Source organism: Diabrotica undecimpunctata, chromosome 11 (assembly GCF_040954645.1).
Source record: "Diabrotica undecimpunctata isolate CICGRU chromosome 11, icDiaUnde3, whole genome shotgun sequence".
Taxonomy (NCBI): Eukaryota; Metazoa; Arthropoda; class Insecta; order Coleoptera; family Chrysomelidae; genus Diabrotica; species Diabrotica undecimpunctata.
Window position 1 is genome coordinate 2342458 of NC_092813.1, and position 23499 is coordinate 2365956.

Genomic DNA, 23499 nt, shown 5'->3' on the forward strand with positions numbered 1-23499 from the left:
GCTAATGAATTTTAAGAAGCCAGAGGGACAAGTGGCTCGGTGGATAGAGAGACTCCAACAGTATAACTTCGTCGTAGTACATAGAAAAGGGCGTCTCCATAACAATGCCGATATTCTTTCTAGGCGACCCTGTTTGGAACGACAATGCCAGTACTGTAAAAGACTTGTAGATAAAGAGAACATAATCGAAGAAGTAAGTCTCCAGGTAACCACAGTTATACAGGAAGAAGATAATGATCAGACTTCCTTGGAAAACCTTAAAAAGAGTCAAAAGAAAGATAATGACTTGAAAGTCATACGAGAATGGCTTAAAAATGGAGTAAGACCTATTTGGCAGGAAATAACCAAATACAGTGGAACTATAAAAGCGTACTGGACTCAATGGGAATCTCTGTATCTTTCTTTTCTAGAACTTCTAAGGAAGTTCTAGAAAAAATGAAGAAGGAACCAGAGATTGTGTTTACGATCAAATGCATAAAATTGCAATATCTGGGACACGTTATGAGAAATCAGCACCGTTACTCCCTGCTGCAGTCTATATTGCAAGGTAAAGTCAAAGGTAAGCGAGGACCCGGTAGAAGGAGAATATCATGGCTGCGGAATATAAGAACATGGTTTAAGAAAACCTCAACGGAGCTGTTTCGAGCCGCAGCGAGCAAGGTCATGATTGCCAATATGATTTCCAACATCCGAAACGGATAGGAACCAGAAGAAGAAGTATCTTTCCAATGGTCTATTATATCGGAAGTTGGAAAGTCTCGATGGAGTACATGTAGTTCAACAAGTGGTACTGCCGAAAGCACAAATTAAAAGTGTGTTGCAAGAACTTCATAGCAGCCTTTCTGGAGGACATTTTGGAGTCAAAAGAACACTGGCCAGAGTTTGAGACAAATTTTACTGGATTAATTGTCGCCGAGATGTAGAAGATTGGTGTAGGAAATGCGATTTATGTAATGATAAAAAAGGCCCAAGAACAAGAAGTCGTGGTAAAATGGCACAATATCTTTCCGGAGAGCCTTTTGAACGACTTGCAGTGGATATTCTTGATCCACTTCCGATGACAGAGAGAGGGAACCAGTACTTAATGGTCGAAATGGATTATTTTTCAAAATGGCCTGAAATTGTTCCCCTTCCTAATCAAGAAGCGACTACAGTACCAGAAGCATTTATAACACACGTCGTATTAAGACATGGAGTTCCTTTAGAGTTACATTCTGATCAAGGACGAAATTTTGAATCAGAATTATGGCAAGAATTAATAAAAATCTTGGGTATTAAGAAAACTCACACTACGCCTCTCCATCCTCAATCAGACGGAATGGTCGAAAGACATAATAGAAATGTTTGTCAATACCTTTCAATGTTTGTCTCTGATAATCAAAAAGATTGGGATAGTTTAATTCCTCTATCCCTGTTAGCCTATAGAAGTTCCGAACATGAAGCAGCTGATTATTCTCCATCAATGATGATCACCGGAAGAGAAATGAAGATTCCTCAAAATCTTATTTTCGGAAGATTTCCTCCCTGCGAAGAAGAACGTTTATCCCCGACCTACATTGATAATTTGAAAGAAAAATTGGAAAAAGTCTACGAATTTGCTCGTAAAAGTTTATAGCTTCAAAGTGATAAAGCCAAGGCCAGGCTCGACATGCATGCTACTGGTACAACTTTCGCAAGAGGTGACCCAGTATGGTTATACAATAGTCAGTCTCGTTCGAACCTTCGTGTTGGAAACAAGCATCGAAGAAGTACTTGTGTACAATTATCTTATCTTTTTGTAATTAGTACCTATAATTAGTATAAGCCATTTGTTATCAAGAAAGTTAAAAACAACCGAAAAAGTGATTGTGTTCAATGTTATTATAATTATCCAACAAAGAACTAATACAAGTTTAATTACTACATTTATTAACATAAATACAAATAAAATAGTCCGGTATATTAACAAAATATGCCGGAATGTCTTAACAATTCCTAGTTGTAATTAGTGGAAAACTATGGATCACCAACTAGATAACCAAGAACCAACTAGCTACCAATGCACTGAGGATAAATCCAGCCATTAGAAAATCCTGCCTAGCCCGCACTCCTCCACCTGGAAGAAATCGAAAAGACAGTTACAACTCTCTAGATGAACAGCAGAAAAAATCTAAAATACGCAACATCGATCTACAAACAAAATTATCAAACTTTCAAATAGAGAAACCACAAAAAAATCTCACAGATGCAGAAGAGGTAAAAAGTGGTAGTGAATGGGTATCAGTCCACCACAAGAAACGTCAACGCAACGATGATAGTCCTGAATTGAAAAACACCAAACAAGCTGCACTCAAAGATTATTGGCTAAGTAAAACTGTTCTTACATCTAACAGATACGAGGCACTTGAAAATGATAAATTTAATGAAGAGGATGAAATGCTGGAAGAAAAAAAAGATGAACAGCCACCACCTATATTTATCCAAAATGTTAAGTGTATCAAACCACTACAGGAATTACTACAGCAGATAACTCCAGGTAAATATACTTTAAAATGTCTTGCTAACAACCAAATTAAAGTTCAAGCTGACTCATCCAAAAACTATTCATTAATTGTAAAATCTTTAGCAGAAAAAAATACTCAGTACCATACATACCAACTGAAACAAAACCGTGGATTCCGAGTTGTTATACGTAATTTACATCCTTCAACAGATCCAGATGACATTAAAAAAGCGTTGCTAGCGCACGGACATACAGCACTGAACATCTCCAACATTAAGCAAAGAGGCACAAAGAAAGATCTGCCACTATTTAATATAGAACTGGCTATCCAAAGTAACAATAAAGATATATATAATATTACAAAATTACTAAACTCTATTGTCACAGTTGAGCCACCGCATCCGAAAAGGGAACTACCCCAATGTCAAAGATGTCAAAATTTTGGCCACACCCACAATTATTGCCACAGGTGTCCGCGCTGTGTAAAATGTGTGGGCGATCACCTATCATCTCAATGCCCAAAACCAAAAAATATAAAAGATATTCAATGTGTAAATTGTCTAGAAAATCATCCTGCCAGCTATAAGGGATGCTCAATATACAAAGAGCTACAGAAAAAAAAATTTCCAACACTTAGAGATAAAAACGCAAGTCAACCACCTCGTGCAGAATTTCCTTCAAGCACTCAACCAACTACAAGCTATGCGAAAATTGTTGCAGGAAGAGATAATAGAAATACATCTACCATAGATGAGACTCCTCATATAATAGAAACAACAACTCCTCAACATATACAAAATAATCTAGAACTACTAGTACATAAGTTAATGGAAAGAATGGATAAGATGTTTGCTTAACCTTCAACACTAAACTAAAGATGTGCTGTTGGAATGCCAATGGCTTAACCACTCATTTCCACGAAGTTAAAGCATTTATTTACTGTCATAATCTAGATGTTATGTTTATTTCCGAAGCACACATGACTAATAAGAGCCATTTCCATATTTCCAAATATTCAACCTAGGTAACTCAACATCCATTAGGTAAAGCCCACGGAGGTACGGCAATTATTATAAGAAATAACATTAAGCATCATGAAACAAATAAAATTAGTAAAGTTAACATCCAAGCCACATCAGTGTCGGTCGAAGATTCACAAGGCTCGATTATTCTATCTGCTGTTTACTGTCCACCGAATAAAATAATTAAAGCTGATCATTTTACTGAATACTTTAAGATGCTAGGACACCGTTTCATTTCTGCTGGAGATTATAATGCCAAACATCATAAATGGAGTTCCAGAATCGTAACCTCACGTGGACGAGAATTATTAAAAAGTATTAATGAGAATCATTTAATTCCTTTCTCTACTGGAGAGCCTACGTATTGGCCTACTGATAGACAAAAAATTCCTGATCTTATTGATTTTGCTATAGTAAAAGGAATATCACATACCTACCTCCAAATTTCTCCTTCATTTGACCTCTCATCAGATCATTCCCCTTTCTTCATAGATCTACAAAGCCAAATTCATAACTGTTCTAAACATTTAACACTCTGTAATAAAAGAACAAACTGGAACAGATATAGAGAAGAAATAAAAACATCCATCAATCTAAACTTGCCTCTTAAAAGTGATAGTGACATAGAAAACGCAGTTGCTCACTTAACTACAGTTATTCAGCAAGCTGCTTGGACGTCCACCCCAGAAATTTATTACAAACACAATTCCGAGTCCTATCCTGCACACATAAATACACTCATATTGGAAAAAAGAAAACTGCGAAAGATATGGCAGCTCACTAGGCATCCAGAAGATAAAACAAATCTGAATAGAGCTTGCAGACTACTCAAAAGAAAACTGATCCAACATAAAGACAGTGTAATCAACAAATATTTAAAGAACCTCTCACCTGCAGATGATACAAACTATTCGCTGTGGAAACTAACAAAAAAACTTAAACACAACGAACAAATGAATATGCCAATCAGGAAACAAAATGACACTTGGGCTAAAACTGACATAGATAAAGCATATACTTTTGCAAATCATCTATGCGAGGTATTTCAACCGCATCAGAGGGAAGTTTCAGGTGAAGAAGAACAAGCTATCCATGAAGTCATAAATGCACCATATCAAATGGCTCCACCTATTAAACCTGTTAAGAAATCTGAAATCAAAGAAATAATTGATAATCTGGAAATTAAAAAGTCACCTGGATATGACTTAATATCTAGTTTAGTACTAAAAAATCTACCCAATGAAGGCGTAAGTTTAATTACTTATATATTTAATTCAATATTAAAAACAGGTTATTTTCCACTCCAATGGAAAGTTGCTCAAATTGTTCTGATTCCAAAACCTAATAAGGATCACACGGAAGTATCTTCATACCGTCCTATTAGCTTGTTGCCTATTATTTCTAAAGTATTTGAACGGCTTTTTCTGAGAAGACTGGAGCTTATTTTATATGACAGTAATGTTTTACCGAATTATCAGTTTGGGTTTAGGAAACAACATGATACTATCGAACAAATTCATAGGGTGGTAAAGACTATCAGAAATTCGCTTGAACAAAAAAATTACTGTACTGCTGCATTTCTAGATGTCTCTCAAGCATTCGACAAAGTTTGGCATGTAGGTCTTATCTCCAAAATTAAATCTATATTTCCTCATCCCATAAGTTCACTTTTAAGATCCTACCTGACAGATCGATTCTTTCAAGTCAAAAGAGGTAAGGAAATCACTAACCTGTTTCCAATTTGTTCCGGAGTTTCACAAGGAAGCATACTAGGACCCACCCTCTACTTAATATTTACATCAGATCTCCCAACGACGACCAATACAACAATCGCTACATATGCCGATGACACAGTTATCATGGCTTCAAATTCTACAGCAGCTGAAGCAGCGCAGGTATTACAAAATCACCTACTTAAACTAGAGAGCTGGCTTAAGCTGTGGCGGGTCCAAGTTAACAGTTTAAAATCAACACAAATAACGTTTACTTTAAAAAAAGGTGTCGCGTCACCGGTTTCTATAAACAACACTCCACTACCAGTTAATAACGTCGTTAAATACTTAGGAATCCATTTGGATAGCAAACTTAATTGGGGCATCCACATCTGGAAGAAACACCTTCAACTCAGCTTAATCTACAGGAAAATGTATTGGTACATGAGTCGAAAATCAAATCTTAGCCTGGAGAACAAACTTCTGATATATAAATGTATTTTAAAACCGGTATGGCAATATGCAGCACAAATCTGGGGTACAGCAAGTAATACCAACATACAAAAACTTCAACGTTTCCAATCGAAAGTACTGCGCCAGATCTGTAATGCCCCTTGGTATATCACGAACCACAGATTACACCACGATTTACAGCTACCAACAGTTTGCGAAGCAATATCTGCTGTAAACTCTGTATACAAGAACAGACTATACTGCCATCCAAATCCGCTGGAGACGGATCTGCTCAACATTTCACACGTAAGAAGATTAAAACGACCAGACCCTTTGGACCTCTAGTAAATCAGGAAAAATAGAACATAGTGTCATGGTGCGGTGAAATATCAAGTTTCTATTCAGGTGTTTTCTAAATCTTTCCTTAATTTGTGTTTTTGCCTTGTAATTCTCATATGTGTGTCAGTGATGTTTACCTGTATTAAAATCTGTTAAGTGAAAGTTTAAATTAGTTGATATATCATAGATTATATTTATGTTATCTTTTACCTGGGTGCTCGCCACTGGGCAGCTTCCCACTATGTTATTGTACATATATTATACATATTGCTTATTGTTTATAATCAGACAGATTGCAATAAACATTGGATGTTAAAAAAAAATGGTTATACAATCCCACACGTAAGAAAGGACTTTGTCCGAAACTTCAACGAAACTGGGAAGACCCGTATACCGTCCTGCAGAAAATAAATGATCTAATCTATCGCATCCAGTTTTCAGCTAGAAGTAAACCCAAGGTAGTTCATATCGAGAGACTAGCTCCATACCATGGAACTGATCCACCCCGTTGGCTTCAATCGATCCCCGATAGTCCAGTTATTCGAGGAGAATAACTATAAAGGAGAAGGCAGTGTTACGAAAGATTTATCCCAAATAGGAAAAGTCCATTGACGAAAAAGAAGAAGTAGTTCGAGAACATTCAAGATGACATCGAAAATTCTTGAAATGTCTAGTGAAGTTTGAAACGTCGGAAAATATATAAATATATATATATATATATATATATATATATATATATATATATATATATATATATATATATATATATATATGTATATATATATATATATATATATATATATATATATAACAGATGTTTTTGACAGTTGAGGGACAGTTGTATTTTTAATTTGGAATGTTGAAGTATATAGTTGTCAGTCAGTTAAAAAGTATTGTAATATTGTTAGTGTTGAATAAAGTTAATTTTCAAGAAGTGTAACAATATTATTATGTTGGGATCTCTATTTCATTATCTCTCATGTCTTACATTGTGCAATATATAATATATATATATATATATATATATATATATATATATATATATATATATATATATATATATATATATATATATATATATATATTAACGACTCTTATTTTGTTTAATTGTAAATTCAAAATGTTTTATATAAAATGACGTTTAACAAACGTCGAAAAATGGGAGTCCGTTAGAAAACATTATTAAAATTTCATTTAATTAGCTTCACGAAATACATAGTTGGAAGAGTACATATTTAACGTTAGTTATTAATAAATTCATCTCAAACCATTCTTCATCTTTTGGTCCTATTCATTTTGAATATTGGCGATCATTCTGGCTATAATTATTTTATTAAGTGATGCTTTAAATAGATTAGTTGTTGTTGTGGAGAACCATTTCCTCTGGTTTGTAACCATAATATTCTTCTTCTCCCAATTCCTCGCTTTCCGAATATTTTGCCTTGAAGGATTATTTTCAGTAATCTGCATTTAGTGCCGTTTCTCATTATGTGTCCGAGATATTCTAACTTTCTTGTGTTGTTGAGTGCACTCCTAGCCTTCTCTATTATACATTTTACTTCTTGTGAGTGATCCCATTATTCGTTTACTGTTATTCCAAGATAGATAATAGGTAAACTATTTTATTCGGTCCACTGGTGTATTCTTGATAGGCAGTTGGACGTCAAATCTTTCACTTACTTAATTTACTTTGTTTATTAGTTGTTGTAAACTGTTTAAACTGTCTGCAAAAATAACGGTGTCAACTGCATAGCGGATGCTGTTTAGGCGTTCTTCACATAAAAGGATTCCATGTTCGCAATTTTCCAAAGCTTCACTAAGTATTTTCTCTGAATATAGGTTGAATAATATAAGTTAAGGTATACATCCTTGTCTAACGCCTGGCAGAATCTGGATCGCTTCCGTCGGTTTATCTTCAAGGTTTGTTCTTATTGTTGCTGATAAGTTCCTGTACAAATTTTGTATTATACTCCGGTCTTTATCATCTATTTGGGCTTTTGTTAGAAAGTCCATCATTTTTCGGTGTTGAACTGTGTCAAATACTTTTTGGTATTCTACAAAGCAGGTGTAAATATTACAGTCATATCTCTGCATTTTTAGAATAATACCTGTACACTAAACAGTTCATCTCTCGTACCTACGCCTTTCATGAATCCAAACTGTGTGTCTTGTATTTTCTCTTCGCATAGCTTGAATAATCTGCGATGTATAATTTTAAGTATCTCAAACTATACTCAAATTTTATTTTAAACATCTTATTTCGTTTATATAATTAATTTTATAATATTATATTATTATTTCTGAATTAGTTTATATTTTTTATGTAATTAAATTTACTATCGATTGATATTTATTTATATTTTATTATTAACTTAATATTTCTGACTTTAACCGGCCTTTCAGAAGTAAAAGTTTTTTTATACCTCTGCCTTCATTTTCCCCTACAAACAATTACATCTCTATGGATTAAAATCACTAAAGCATTGGTTATCTTCACATTTATTTACTTTGCACACGAATGGCGAGTTAGACTGAATTGTTTTGTTTTTTGAAGTAAATACTTCTTATCGTTCAGCATACCTGTATGTTTTTGCACGGGCCGACATTATCATACATAATAATAATAATATCTAATAATGAAAAAAACATAAAATTATGTATAACATAAAACATATTAAAATAAAACAGAATAAAGAACAAAATACTACAAAAAATACAATACAAATTAAATTAAATTAAAATAGGACGCTCTATTTGTCAACTAATATGCGAATATTTAAAATGCTAAATTTTTAAAATATTGTGATTTGAAAAGTCCTGTCCCGAATTATTATCTAAGGAAATATTGTTGTAACAAGCCGTTTAAATGAATAGTTTTTCTTTGATACTATTCCTCCTAGGTTTTGTGAGGTTTTTGAATTATTGTAGTTAGTTGTGTGAGTGTGACTAGGATTTCCTCAGATCTCCTGTCGCCATATTTAGCTAATAGTGCTGGACGAACATCTGTCCAGACAGTTTTGTTTGAGAAATTAATGTACCCTCTTGGTTCACCTTTCATTTGAGAAAGGATATTTGCTTTCAGTACGAATGCTTGAACATCAGAAGAATTTTGGCGTAGTAGAAATTCAATTAATATATCGGATGATGCTATAAAGGTAGACAAATTTTAGCTTGTGTATTCAGGGTGTCTGATTTGGGCTAACTATTTTTCTTTTCATTCGCCCTTCTCTTTCAATCTTTTCCATTTTTTGACATTATATTTAATTCCTTGAGTGATTTTTCTTTAACTTTTCCCACCTCTACTACTGACTGTATCCATTTTTTTTTGGTCTGCCTCTTTTTTTACGATAGTCTTTGCTTCGTATACTTTTTTTGTAATTCTATTGGGTTAGATCCTCATCAGACGCCCATAGCATTCATTTGTCTCTTGGCTATTTTATTCATTATTGGTTCTTGGTTGGCCATTCTCCTAATAGTCTCGTTGATTAATCTGTCCCATTTTGTTTTTCCAACTATTTTTCTTAGGTGCCTCATCTACATTGCATTTATCCTGCTCTGTGTTTTCCAGAATTGTTCAGTTTTCACTTGCATTAAGCACAGTCGATATCACTATTGTGTTATATATTTTTACCCTTGTCTGTCATGTAAGTTACCCTTTTCCTAGTATTGGGGTTAACGTATAGTATAACTTGCTTGATTTCTGTGCTCTTTTCCTATTTCCCAGTCTATTTTTCCGTCGTTAGTAATTATACTTCCCCCGTATACGTAAGTTGTAAGTTGTAAAGAGTTTTTACACTTTATTTTCATTGTATTATCTTCCTCATCTCCTTTGCCGCTGATTTTTACTATCTTAACTTTTTTCCTCGTTTATTTCCATTTTTAGTTCTTCTATTTATTCTATCCATATATCCATTAGTTTCCGCATTTTAATCTTGGAATCTGCTATTAATACTATGTCGTCGACATACATTAACGACACTATTATTATGGGTGGTAATCTATGGTGTGCTATTATTGTCTGTAGTTGGTAGGTTCTTACTCTAGTATTTCTTATCAATTCGTTAATTACTATTATGAACAGCAAAGGACTGAGACTATCTCTTTGTTTAATAAATGTCTTTCAATTGAATTTTTCCGATCTTTCCCCTGTTATCTTTACTCTTCTTTTGCTACCAAAATGTATTTGGTACCATTATTTTTCTCACGAATTTTACTATAATTTCTATTTCTTTCGTGTCCAATTCTATTCTTAGGTCTATAAATGCTAATACTAGTTTTCTCCTCGTGACTATGCTTGTTAGTTTTTTCCACTTTTCTTTATATATTTTCATAGCCAGTTTATTTCTTGTTCTCCCTTGTATTTTACCATTTCTGGTTCAATTTTATCATCTCCATCTGCCTTGTCTATTTTTATATTTGATAGTTCTTCTATTACTTTTTGTCTAGTTATTTGCTCTAGCTCTATATTTTCTTCGCCTTCATTTATTACATTGTCTTCTGAATGTAGTTAAGTTCTATAAGAGAAGCACTCACTCATAATTGTTTATTTAGGTGCTGGCTTAATTTTAATATGAAAATAAGTTATATGTAAAGTTATCAATTAATATAAATACTATGTGTGTATGCAATCAAATTACGGTACCTGTGATGTTGATGTATACTTCTTCTTCTTCCTCAGTGCACTGGGCTGGTTCGGGAACAGAAATCTTCTCAAAAGGGTCGCGTGGTCAAGGTTACACAAAATACTGGAGTGTTAAACGGCCCCGATTTATACAGGACTATATCTAAACTCAGATTGAAAATGCGTGTCGTCCCGTAGCTTGCTCCCTTAAGACTAGGGGGGACTGTACAGGTCCGTATTAATTTACGATGACAAGACATACACACACGTTAAGTAAAAAATTAAAATATAAAAATAAAATAATAAAAATTATTAATAAAAACTGAGAATATATGTGGAGGGACGTAATATTCCCACCCACCAAAATGCATATTTGCATTTTTAGTCAATATAAGGCAAAGGGCATAGCTTAACCAAAGGTCGCCTAAGTTCACCTTTCGCGGTTTGTACGATAGCTACGCGAGCAATATCATCTTGACCGAAAATTAAAGTTTTAATTCGACCCATTTGCCATTGTAAGGGAGGCTTGGTCTCATTACGTATTAGTACGAGTGTACCTATATTAGGATTACTCTCATTTTTATGCCACTTCGAGCGTTGATGAACGCTCGAAGTCTGCATGTAATCGTTGCAGCAATTGCCAACGACTTAGTCTATTTAAATGAACATCACTGTAATCCCGATCGGGAATTATCTTTAAAGGCTCTAGTGTAAGAAAATGACCAGGTGTTAACACTGAAAAATCATTTGGATCATTACTGACAGGACATAAGGGACGACTATTTAAGACAGCCTCTATTTGTATGAGTAATGTATTGAATTCTTCATAGGTTAAAACCTGTTCGCCTATGACTCTAGACACATGCGTTTTTACGCTTTTTATACCCGCTTCAAACAATCCACCAAAATGGGAAGCTGCCGGAGGATTTAAATGCCATGTAATGACGTCGTTTTTATCAAAATGTGACTTAATGTCTTCTAAATAGGATTTTGCTCCTACAAAATTTGTTCCGCAATCAGAATAGACAACAGAGCAACGTCCTCGGCGTGCTATAAAACGTCTGAATGAGGCTAAAAATGCCTCGGTACTAAGTTTAGATACCAATTCTAAGTGCAAAGCCTTAGTGGCAAAGCATACAAATAGGCAAATATAGGCTTTCGTTCGTTTAGCATTTTTAAGCTTATTGGCTCGTATCAGAAAAGGACCGCCAAAGTCGACGCCAACGCAAAAAAATGGTTTGGCCTTGGATATCCGTAGGTCGGGAAGAGCCCCCATAGGTGGCTGATAATTTTGAGGTTTTAGTCTCCAACAGGAAAGACATTTTGAAAGAACACTACGAATAACACGTTTGGATGAAATTATCCAAAAGTTTTGTGACAAGGCGAAGTGCGTACCTTGAATGCCTGCATGTAGATGTACAATATGAATTTCCGAAATAAGTAATTTGATAAAATTACCTTTAGAAGGTAAAAGAAGAGGAAAGCGCTTGTCATACGCTAATTCTGACTGGCTAAGTCTTCCGCCCACTCTTAGGAGATCGTGTGAATCAAAGAAGGGATTTAATTTTTTCAAATATTTGAATTTTATAGAATTACCTTTAACCTTTTCTATTTCCTCCTTCAAATATCTTTGTTGCACTAATCTAATTAGTTGATTAGTGGCGTTACTTTGTTCCTGAATAGAAAGCTTTCCAACTGTTCGTTGATTGACTGATTTTAGGTTACCAACAAATCTAAGAACATAGGAAAAGATACGTTTTAATTTTGAAAAGGAAGAAAATCGATTACAGAGATTATCGACAAATTCATCAGATGGAAAAGACAAAAGACAACTTTTCTGTTTCAATTCTAAGTTATGTTCGATAGAATCGGTCAAGAAGAATGACCAGTTATCTTCAGTAGTGCGAAGAAACTCCGGACCCACCCACCAAGCAGGAGTATTTAAGAAATCCTCAGGGAAAAGTCCACGGGATCCGTGATCCGCACTATTTAATGAAGAAGGAATATATCGCCAGTGTTTTGAAGCTATCCTGTCTTGAATATAAGAAATTCTGTTACTGACGAAAGTTTTCCATTTATATGGCTGTGAATTAATCCAATGAAGAACAACAGTCGAATCTGACCATGCGTAAATTCTACTAAACGGTATAGTGAGAGTCTGCAGTATATAAGACAATAATTTGCTAAGAATTACTGCTGCATTGAGCTCGAGACGAGGAATAGTTTGCACCCTGGTAGGAGATACCTTTGTTCGGGCTAAAAGAAAATAAGTTTTGATGACTCCTGTATCATAACACACACAAAGGTATGTAACAGCAGAAGATCCACGTAAAGAAGCGTCGCAAAAGCCATGAAGCTCACAGGAAATAATTGCATTTAAAGAAATATGACGAGGTATAGTAAACTTAGACAGTATAGACAGTTCAATTTTAAATTGTTCCCACCTTGAAGTAATTTCCAACGTTGGAGTTGCATCCCAATCTAAATTAAGTAGCCAAAGACGTTGAATAATAGTCTTCACTATCAAAGTGACAGGATTAAGAATACCGTAAGGATCGAATATGCGAGCTATTTGGGATAAGAGATTTCGCTTTGTACAGGAAGCTTGAAGAGGTAAAATTTTGTAAAAGAAATCATCAGATGATGGATTCCATCCAAGTCTTAATACGTTTAACGAAGATTGATCTAAGTCAAATGAAAAAGACTGTTGCAGAATATGATCCAAAGAAATATTAGCGAGATAGAATAACTGAGGGGCATTACTTGCCCATTTTCGTAACTCAAATCCACCACGTTTCAATAAAGATATTAATTCTTTTATAGCAAGAACACTATTTTCTAAAGAATCCTTTCCTGTCACCACATCATCTACGTAAGTATCTTTTAGGAGTAAAGATGAGGCCACAGGTAAGTCCGGTTCGTCGAGTGCTAGCTGCTGTAGAGTACGAATTGCAAGATATGGTGAGCTCGACACACCGAAAGTAACCCGAGTAAGTTCGTATTCAGCAATAGATTCCTGTTCCGAAAAACGCCAAAGTATTCTTTGAAATCTTTGTTGCTCAGGAGCGATAAGAATCTGAGTAAACATGGATTTAATATCTGCAGTAAAGACATATTTATAAAACCTGAATTTAAGCAATAAATTTACAAGATCATTTTGTAATTTTGGACCTGAATATAACGTATCGTTTAAAGACGGAAAGTTAGGGGCGTGTGCGGAAGCATTAAACACAACGCGCAATGGAGTAGTACTGGACTCCTTGTAAATACAATGGTGTGGTAGATAATAAGCATTATTTATTGCCGTACTTGGCTGAATAGGATTTAAATAATGATTATCTATGAAACTTTAGATAAAGCTTGAATATTGAATCTTAAGTGATTCATTTTTGGCAAATCTGCTCTTTAAAGAACTAAATCTTTGTAAGGCTAAACGTTTTGTGTCGCCAAAAGAAGGTATTTCGTTTTTGAAAGGCAGCTTTACTACAAATCTGCCCTCGGAATTTCTATAAGTGGTATCAGTATACAGCTTCTCACAGAATGAGTCTTCCGGAGAATAAGATTTAACTTCTGGTACTTCCTCAATGGCCCGGAATTGTTTTAATGTCGCATCTAATTGCTCAGAATCATTAGCAGAAAATGACGTAAAAAAGGAATGAATATTTGTTATATTTGTAGGTGGAATATTTCCCATCAAAACATAACCGAAACTTGTTTCAAGAGCTGAAAGCTGATCATTACGGGTTTTAATAATTCCTCCTGTTAAGATGTAAGGAAAGATATTTGCTCCTAATAGAACATTAACTTTACCTGGAATATTTACCATTTTATCAGCCAACCTTAAATGTTGAAGATACGGCAAGTTGTCTAAAGAAATTGGAACAGTTGGCATGTTTTGACAGATTTGAGGAAGAATTATTGCATCTATCTCGCAATGAAAGTTTATGTCATAAGACGAAGAAATGTTCAATTTTACGCCTGATTTGGCTGGGGTGCACATTCTATCAACACCTTGTATCGATAAAGCCGCATTGAATTTAGGGAGACTTAATTTGTCTGCACATTCTTTACTAATCAAGTTAGCTTGAGACGCACTGTCTAATAAGGCTCTAACTTTCAAGGCTTTACCAAAACTATCGAGAACATAGATTGTAGCTGTAGCTAGCAAGACATTATTTGTCAAAGTATTTGATAAGGCGGAAACAGAGGGCATAGGATCGTTAGATGAACTAGCAACCTCGTTGTGAGAAGAAGAAGAAGAATGATCATTCGCATTGAGATTATCAAAATGAAGAGCAGTATGATGTTTTTTATTACAATGTGTACATCTTTTGGATGAAAGGCATTTGATCGTAACATGAGTTTTAGACAAGCAGTTTATACAACATTTATTCTGTTTAACAAAGTCAAAACGTTTTTGAGGTGATTCAGCAAGAAATTGATTGCATTTAAATAAAGCATGATCCGAACCACAAAATAGACACTTATTTTTGACAGAACTGGTCAAAAATGTAGAAGTTGACGAGATGAATACCTTACGTTATTAGAAGTATCGGAATTAATAGATTTAACATTTTTGCTGACTTGTCTTTTATATGACTCCAATGAAGTGCAACGCTGCAATGCGAACTTATAAACTTCCTCATAGGAAGGTACATTTTTTGAAGCAAAGTGTAATTCGAAAGCTCTAACTGTTTCTACATCCAATTTGTCCATCAGTAAATTCATTAGAATAAAGTCCCATTGAGCGGGAGAAAAAAGTAATTTTTCTAAAGAGGCTAAGTTTTCATTAAAAATATCTAATAATTTTCTAAGTGAAACAGGATCATCAGTTTTAACCACACTGGCATTTTGAATATTTTTCCATAATGCTCTAGATAAGTCTCGTTTACCTTCATAGCGATCAATTAAGGTGTTGTAAACAATTATATAATTAGAATCTTGCAGCTTAATGCTTTTAATTAAATTGTAAGGTACTCCCTTAAGTGATTGCAGAAGATAACTAAACTTTTCTATATTAGAAAGATCAGAATTATTATGTACAAGAGCATTATATAAATCTATAAATGTGGGGAAATCTGTAATCTCGCCCGCAAATATACTTAAATTTAGTTTAGGAAGATTCACGTTAGTTTTTGATCTAATATGTGGATCAGCGGACACATTTTGAGTTCCACTAGAAGTATTGTTTAATAAAGAATTATGTTTAAAATAAAGAGAAGCTATTTTATTAATACTATTGGCAAATTCAAACCTAATTATTTCTTCCGTATCCAAATTTGCGTCTTCCTCGACAGCAATTAAATTAATTAATTCAGTATGCTGGTTATTGAAACTATTATTGATCGCTTCGTAATCTTTTGCAGCAAAGAGAAACCCTGGAATTAATGAAGCATCAACCAACACTTCATCTGCCAGCTTTTCCATTTGTTTAATCATACAAATGTCAACGTTTCTCAATGCACGCAAACGAACAATTCTATTTGAATTTCTGGAAGACATTATTGTATATATAGAAAAAGAAATTTATGTAACACAAAGAACCTTTAAAGAATGATCTCAATAAATTCAGTATGCACTCGTATATGTAATATATGTAATACTTTTAAAGTTATGAAACTAAATAAGTATCAGTAAGAATAAATATTTATTATATATGAGTATGTATAATCTAGCAAACAAAAAAACACTCCAAGTATTATTTAAACAAAATCCAAAATATATTTATTTAATTGTAACTAGAAATATACGCATAAAATATTTTTAAAACCAGTGTTCAATTAATATTGCGTTTTTTTAATTTCCTAAGTTATATAAAATAAATATATAATCATATAAACCCCTTGTATTTAAAGAATTCTAAATTGTAGATTGTAACAGAAATTGAACGTGTTTTTGGAAAGTTTCAACGGCTGTACTTCGATTTAACAATAGATCAGGTAGAGACCTTGCTTGGGATTATCGCATCCGTTGCCAGATGTGTACCGCTAGTGGAATTTTTTCAATGATTTTAAACGAATTTTGAGAGAAGCTATGCAGTATATTTTTAAAATTTTATATAATTTGATCACGTTTTTAATTGAATAAATTACTTTAAACTAATTTTAATGCGGATCTGAAGGACCAAATGAATGTGTTAAGTTCTATAAGAGAAGCACTCACTCATAATTGTTTATTTAGGTGCTGGCTTAATTTTAATATGAAAATAAGTTATATGTAAATTTATCAATTAATATAAATACTATGTGTGTATACAATCAAATTACGGTACCTGTGATGTTGATGTATACTTCTTCTTCTTCCTCAGTGCACTGGGCTGGTTCGGGAACAGAAATCTTCTCAAAAGGGTCGCGTGGTCAAGGTTACACAAAATACTGGAGTGTTTAATGCGACGATTTATACAGGACTATATCTAAACTCAGATTGAAAATGCGTGTCGTCCCGTAGCTTGCTCCCTTAAGACTAGGGGGGGACTGTACAGGTTCGTATTAATTTACGATGACAAGACATACACACACGTTAAGTAAAGAATTAAAATATAAAAATAAAATAATAAAAATTATTAATAAAAACTGAGAATATATGTGGAGGAACTTAACATCTTCCTTTATTAGTTCGGTATCAAATTTTTTCTCATAATATTCTTTGCATAGCTAACGTAGCTATTTAAAATTGACATTTTATCCTTTACATATTCTCCTTTTTTATGTATTGACGCGATGATCGTGTTCTATCAGTCTTTAGGGATTGTTAGTTTTTTCCATTTTTCTTTATATATTTTCCATAGCTAGTTTATTTCTTGTTCTCCCTTTTATTTTACCACTTTTGGTTCAATTTCATCATTTCCACCTACCTTGCCTATTTTTATATTTGATAGTCCTTCCATTACTTTTTCTGTACTTATTTGCTCTAGCTCTATATTTTCTTTGCCTTCATTTATTACATTGTCTTCCTTTATTAGCTCGGTATCAAATTTTTTCTCATAATATTCTTTCCATATCTAACATAGCTATTTAAAATTGACATTTTATCCTTTATAATCAGAGAAATATATTTGATAACAGAAAATCTATTTAATTGCTTCTATCGTAAAGATGATTTCTTGGAGATTGACAAAGAATAATATTAAGATTTGTTTCAGTATACAGAGGAATACTGAAAGACTGAAGAGGAATATAAGCAGTGTTGTTGATCTATTCTGCGTCGCCTCGGTCCGTGGATCCTCTACCAAACAACTGAATTTGACCAGGAATTTCTGCAATTATGTGTAGTGGATCATCTTTTGATACTATGGTAAGTTTTTGTGCATTAGGTTGGTTTAAAGTAGTACATAATATGGTCTAATACAATGTCTTAACTCCAGTCAGCGGTGTTCATATTGGTGAAATCAGCTATATTTAATTCTTTAAGTAGGGGAATTTTGATTTTATCTAAATATTTGGTCTTTTTTCATTGATGTAAGCGCTTAAAGTATTTTTTATAAATATGTTGGGGGTTAAATAAGTTTGAAGTTTTAGGTGGAATGGTTGTATCAGATTCCCTTGTATCGGTGAGAATTTTTGGTCGACTTTTACACTCTTACTAATAAAACACTCCTATTCTAAGGTTATTCCGTATTTATACCTAGAATAGTTATCCTAAGTATAAGGTAAATATAATTCTAAAATAATTTGTTACAAATAAACTCGGTATAAACTCGTTATAAGTATTCCCACTTTATTCCGAAATAATAGTTTGGCAATGTCGCAATCTTTTGCACAAATACATAGAACAACAACATATTGACTGAAATAATGTCAATTTTGATTTTTCGAAACTGACAACGTGACAACTGACACCAAATATATTTTTATTTTTTATATTCTGGTTATCTTACATCTTGTAGGTTGAGTTTGATTATTTTAAAATTGAAAAAAAGCATAAAATGGCTTCAAATAAAAGAGAACGTTGCGTTAACTGGGAAAGTGAAGAAAAAGTAAGCAACTTTATTTTACTTATAAATGTATAAATATAAATATGTTAATTTCAGCATCTTTTGAAGAATATTGTTGGAGATTATTTAAACATAATAGAAAATAAAGACCTTAGCACCAACACAAACAAATCAAAATTAAATGCATGGCTACAAATAACGGAGAGGTAAGTGTTTACTTAAAATTATATACTTCATCAAAACCTTTTTTATTTCAAACCATTTATTTAACAAATTTATATGGTTGGTTAAAACATTTTTTTATGTATTTAAATAATTTGATACTGAGTATTCAACTTATTTTAAGGTTTAATGCTGCCAATGTTAGAACAAGGGACAAGAAACAGTTAATGAACCAGTGGAAGTTGGCCAAAATAAATTGCAAGAAGCAAATGTCCCAGTTGAGAAGAGAGTTGAATAAAACTGGAGGTGGTCCTAAACCACCATCTCCTCCTCCTGAGGTATTGGAGATAGCAAAAATGATTCCCCTTGAATTAGAAGTGGATCATAATGAATTTGACAGTGATGGTGTAAAGGTACAATATTGAATCTAGTATTTTCTTATTTATTTTACTTGAATATATATATTTATCTTTTTAGGAATCTGTAGTGGCCCAGAACATTGAAGTAGAAGTTTTAAATTATTGTAGTACTTCATTTGGGGTAAGATATTTTATGGAATGTAATAAAAAAAATTTTTTTCATTAGTACATTTTCTTAAAATCAGAATGAATTTTATATATATATATATATATATATATATATATATATATATATATATATATATATATATATATATATATAACATACTTCTATCTTTTTAGGAATCTGCAGTGGCCCAGAAAATTGAAGTAGAAGATATAAATTATCCTAGTACTTCATTTGTGGTAAGATGTTTTATAGAATGTAATAAATAAATAAAAATTCCATTTTTTCATTAGTATATTTTCTTATAATCAGAGTAAACTATATATATATATATATATCTATATATATATATATATATATATATATATATATATATATATATATATATATATATATATATATATATATGTGTATATATTATTGAGTTTACCACCCAACCATAAATGTCAACCATGAAATGAAATATTTCGGTTTGGCAGTGTTGGGATGTTTTTATAATGCATATGTTGTATGCTCAAATACAAAGAGAGAAAGCTTTTAAAAAGTACATTTTGATTATACTATTTTATGAATTTTGCAATTTTAATTTTATATGAAACAATAACGAGTAAATATTTGTCTCTTTTGAGGTTAATTGCAAACATCTGTTGCAATCTGGCAACTGCTGAATTGACGATTGCCAAATCTGTCCCCTAATGTATCAAAGGGCAATTGCCAAAAAAATTTCTAACAATTAACTGCAATTAATCTACAAAGAAACAAATATTTACTTATTGTTGTTTTATAAGAATCAAAAATTGCTGAATTAATAACATAATATAAACAAAATGTAGTTTTCTAAAACTATATTTATATTTGAAGCATACAGCATCTGCATGTATATGCATATATATATATATATATATATATATATATATATATATATATATATATATATATATATATATATAACATACTTTTATCTTTTTAGGAATCTGCAGTGGCCCAGAACATTGAACAAGAAGTTTTAAATTATCCTAGTACTTCATTTGGCGTAAGATATTTTATAGAATGTAATAAAAAATAAAGAAACATTTTTTTCATTAGTATATTTTCTTACAATCAGAATGAACATATAAATAAAAGTGTACAAAAAACTAATTCTAACATTTTGTTACAGATACAACATCATGACATTGAAGAAACTAGAATGAGTAAATCAATACCAACACCTAAGCGAGCTACAAAGAAAACATTGGTATGATTATATAAAAAGAATAATTATCATCATATAACATTTTTTTAAATTTTGTTTCAGACATCCACGAATACTTTTAATTTTTCTAAGGCCTCATATGAAGATATGCACTATTTTAGGGTCCAGGAGAACAAACGATTAATGAAAGAGCATAAGCTACGTGTAAAGCACATGTGTGAGCAACATGCTCAAACTATGAAAATTTTAAAGTTGCAAGAGGATATTTTAAAAAAGAAAAAGGAAGAAAATATATAAATATAAATGATGACATATAGTTTTATTTTCCTCAAAAATTTTGTTCTATAAATACAGATCTTGATGCAGCACCCCTTTGTATATTATTATGCATTACTGGTGCTATTAGTGGTTGAGGTGGATATTGCACATCACCATCATCAGGAAAAGGTTCCTCATTTAAATAAATTGCAATATTATGTAATACTGCCAAAGCTACAATATACATTTTTGTATTATCTAAGGATGTTCTGAATCCACTCAGTAAACACCTAAATCGGTTTTTCCAAACACCAAAACATCTTTCAACAGTATTACGTGTTCTGATGTGTGCATAATTGTATCGTTCCTCCTGACGGTTGGAAGGATTTAAAACTGGTGTAAATAAATAAGGGGAACAAGCATAACCAGAGTCTCCCAATAACAACCCATGAAATTCTCCTCCCTCAAACCGTTGTTTTAATGTACTTTCATTAAAAATGCGGGAGTCATGTGTACTTCCTCTCCAATGAGCAACAATATTTCTTATTTTTAAATGATTGTCACTAACCACCTAAAACAAAACTTATTAAACCACATACCTATATTACAAAAAAATGTATAACAACTCACCTGAACATTTAAGGAACTATATCCTTTCCTATTTATATAATACTGTCCACTTGGCCCTTGTATTTTAGGTATTCTGATATGAGTACAGTCTATAGTACCAATTACTTTTTTAAAACCAGCTATTTGTTCAAACTGTTGCATTAAAATTAATTCTTCACGAAGAGAAGGCATTTTGATATAATCAAATCTTTTCTCCAATATCGCTCTTGCGACTCGACGACATACATTAGTGATAGACTGCTGGGTTAAGCCATGAATATCTGCTGCATCATCTTGAATCTACAAAAATCAAGAAAAACTTTTCTGTTAACAGTTATTTAGTACAGCAGTTGTATGTACATAATCTAGATAAAACAATTCATATATATACTCACTTCATTGCGACCCCAATATCGTAAAGCGGTGAGTAGCTGTAGAGTAGAGGATAAACCGCCTCCTCGCGTGTCCACAATAAGTGAATCACCTATTAAGTTTTCTAAAAACCTTACACCATCTTTAGAAAACCGATATTTTATTCTAAATTCTCTATCGGTGTATTTTGAAAAGGGATTTATTCTTTCTTTAAAAGTTTTTCTTTTTCGTGCATTTTCCATCAGGTGAATTAAATTATCAACTTCCTCGACAGCCGCAACACCTCTTAAACACATTTTTTTTATATATTGCTACTCACAATCACAAAACAATACAAAAAATAATATATTCTTGTCACTGATGACTTTGACATTCATAAAATAGGTTATACCAGACTTAAACAAGGGTGCGGGTCGGTATAATCCTGGAATAAATTCTTATACCAAGTATAACCTATATCTAAGTTATTCCATGTTTATTGGTAGTGATTTTGCCTATACCTGATTTATTCTGGGTATAAGTTTTATACTTGGTTTATTAGTTATGCTGTTAGGTAATAAGTATAAACAATGGGTGTCTTAAATGGATTTTAATATTAATCAGTTGGTGTGGAGATTGTTCTTGTAATGAGGTGTTGCGAAAATTTTCTTCTTAGGGAAACTCTTGGGTATTGTCAATTTCATCATAGTATTCTGTCTCTTGGGGATTATAGTATTGTGTTTCGTGATAATTTTCACGGGGTTAAGGGCAGTTCTCTGATTCAACGTTGTTGTGCTTCTGTTCGTATTGTTTTTTAGTGTTTTTTGTGATGTTTAAGGTTGATTTGAGTTTTGGTACTTATTGGTCGGGTTTTTGTAGTGTTTTGTTGGAGGAGATACAAGTATTAAGTTGAACTTATTCTTCCTATTGTTGGTTGTAGTAGAATTTTTATTAAAATTTGCGTTCGAAATTTGAGAAATTTGTCGGTTAAAATGTTTTTATGGTATTCTGTCTTTAACTTTTTGATTTTTAAGTAAGTTCATATTAAACTTGACGTCTATGGTTATCGTAAGCTATACATTTTTATAAGACTTTGTCTAGTGTATAGTGTATCTAGTTGAGTGGGAAAGATATTCGCAGTAAGGATTGTTTACATCTGTACAAAATGTTTTCAGTGCTAAATTTTTAAAATATGGTGATTTGAACAATCAAAACAATCAGCCAAGGGATCTATCTAGAAAAATACGACACATAACAAGAGACATTAAAGCCAGAGCTTGGGACGTTGAAGACCACACAGGAACTCTAAGAACCAACAGAGAAAATATAGCAGAGAAATAATATTGCCGGGATCTATATAAAGATGATGAATTCCAGGAAGTTGTTTACCAAATTCCTGAAGAAATCGAAGAAGAACCTAACGTACTCGAGAATGAAATAATACTGGCAATCAGTAAACTTAAGAATGACAAAGCACCAGGTCCAGATATGATTTCAGTAGAAATGCTTAAAGCTACAGAAGAAACCGGAACAAAATCTACAATAACGACAAATCATAAAAAATGCAGCTTCCATAAATACGATAACTATAGAACCATCTCTCTTATCTCACACGCCTGCCAAATAATGCTACATAAATAATCAATGAGAGACTAAAAACGTTCCTATAACGAGAAATACCCCAAGAGCAAACTGGATTTATCAAATTTACTCGAGAACATCTTCTGAACATAAGACAAATAATAGAAAAATCTATGGAATTTAATATCCCACTATACATTTGTTTTATACAAGATAAAAAAACAACTAGAAAACTACAGTGGTATAAACTTCTTAA

General features: G+C 32.6%; 1 protein-coding gene and 1 long non-coding RNA gene across 3 annotated transcripts in view; one reads left to right on the top strand and one right to left on the bottom strand.

Annotated features, from left to right (window-relative positions):
- Positions 1-23499, bottom strand: part of LOC140452985 (uncharacterized) — a 52624-nt gene that overhangs the window by 5944 nt on the left and 23181 nt on the right. The window lies entirely within an intron of this gene.
- LOC140452984 (uncharacterized) lies at positions 18494-20880 on the top strand. 2 transcript variants are annotated; one of them, XM_072547292.1, is made up of 8 exons: positions 18494-18604; positions 18659-18768; positions 18909-19137; positions 19202-19264; positions 19426-19488; positions 20220-20282; positions 20409-20486; positions 20547-20880. In XM_072547292.1, exons 1-8 carry the CDS (start codon positions 18554-18556, stop codon positions 20739-20741), a joined length of 852 nt encoding a protein of 283 aa, XP_072403393.1. In that variant the 5' UTR covers positions 18494-18553; the 3' UTR covers positions 20742-20880. The 2 variants fall into 2 exon arrangements, with proteins under 2 accessions (XP_072403393.1, XP_072403394.1); XM_072547293.1 differs by lacking the exon at positions 20220-20282.

What these genes read in the sequence shown, in the direction of transcription:
- LOC140452984 (XM_072547292.1), top strand. Translation starts at nt 18,554, where the DNA reads ATGGCTTCAAATAAAAGAGAACGTTGCGTTAACTGGGAAAGTGAAGAA. An exon ending in ATCCTAGTACTTCATTTGGC is followed by an intron (nt 20,283 to 20,408) that starts GTAAGATATTTT and finishes ATTTTGTTACAG; the next exon opens with ATACAACATCATGACATTGA. An exon ending in GAGCTACAAAGAAAACATTG is followed by an intron (nt 20,487 to 20,546) that starts GTATGATTATAT and finishes ATTTTGTTTCAG; the next exon opens with ACATCCACGAATACTTTTAA.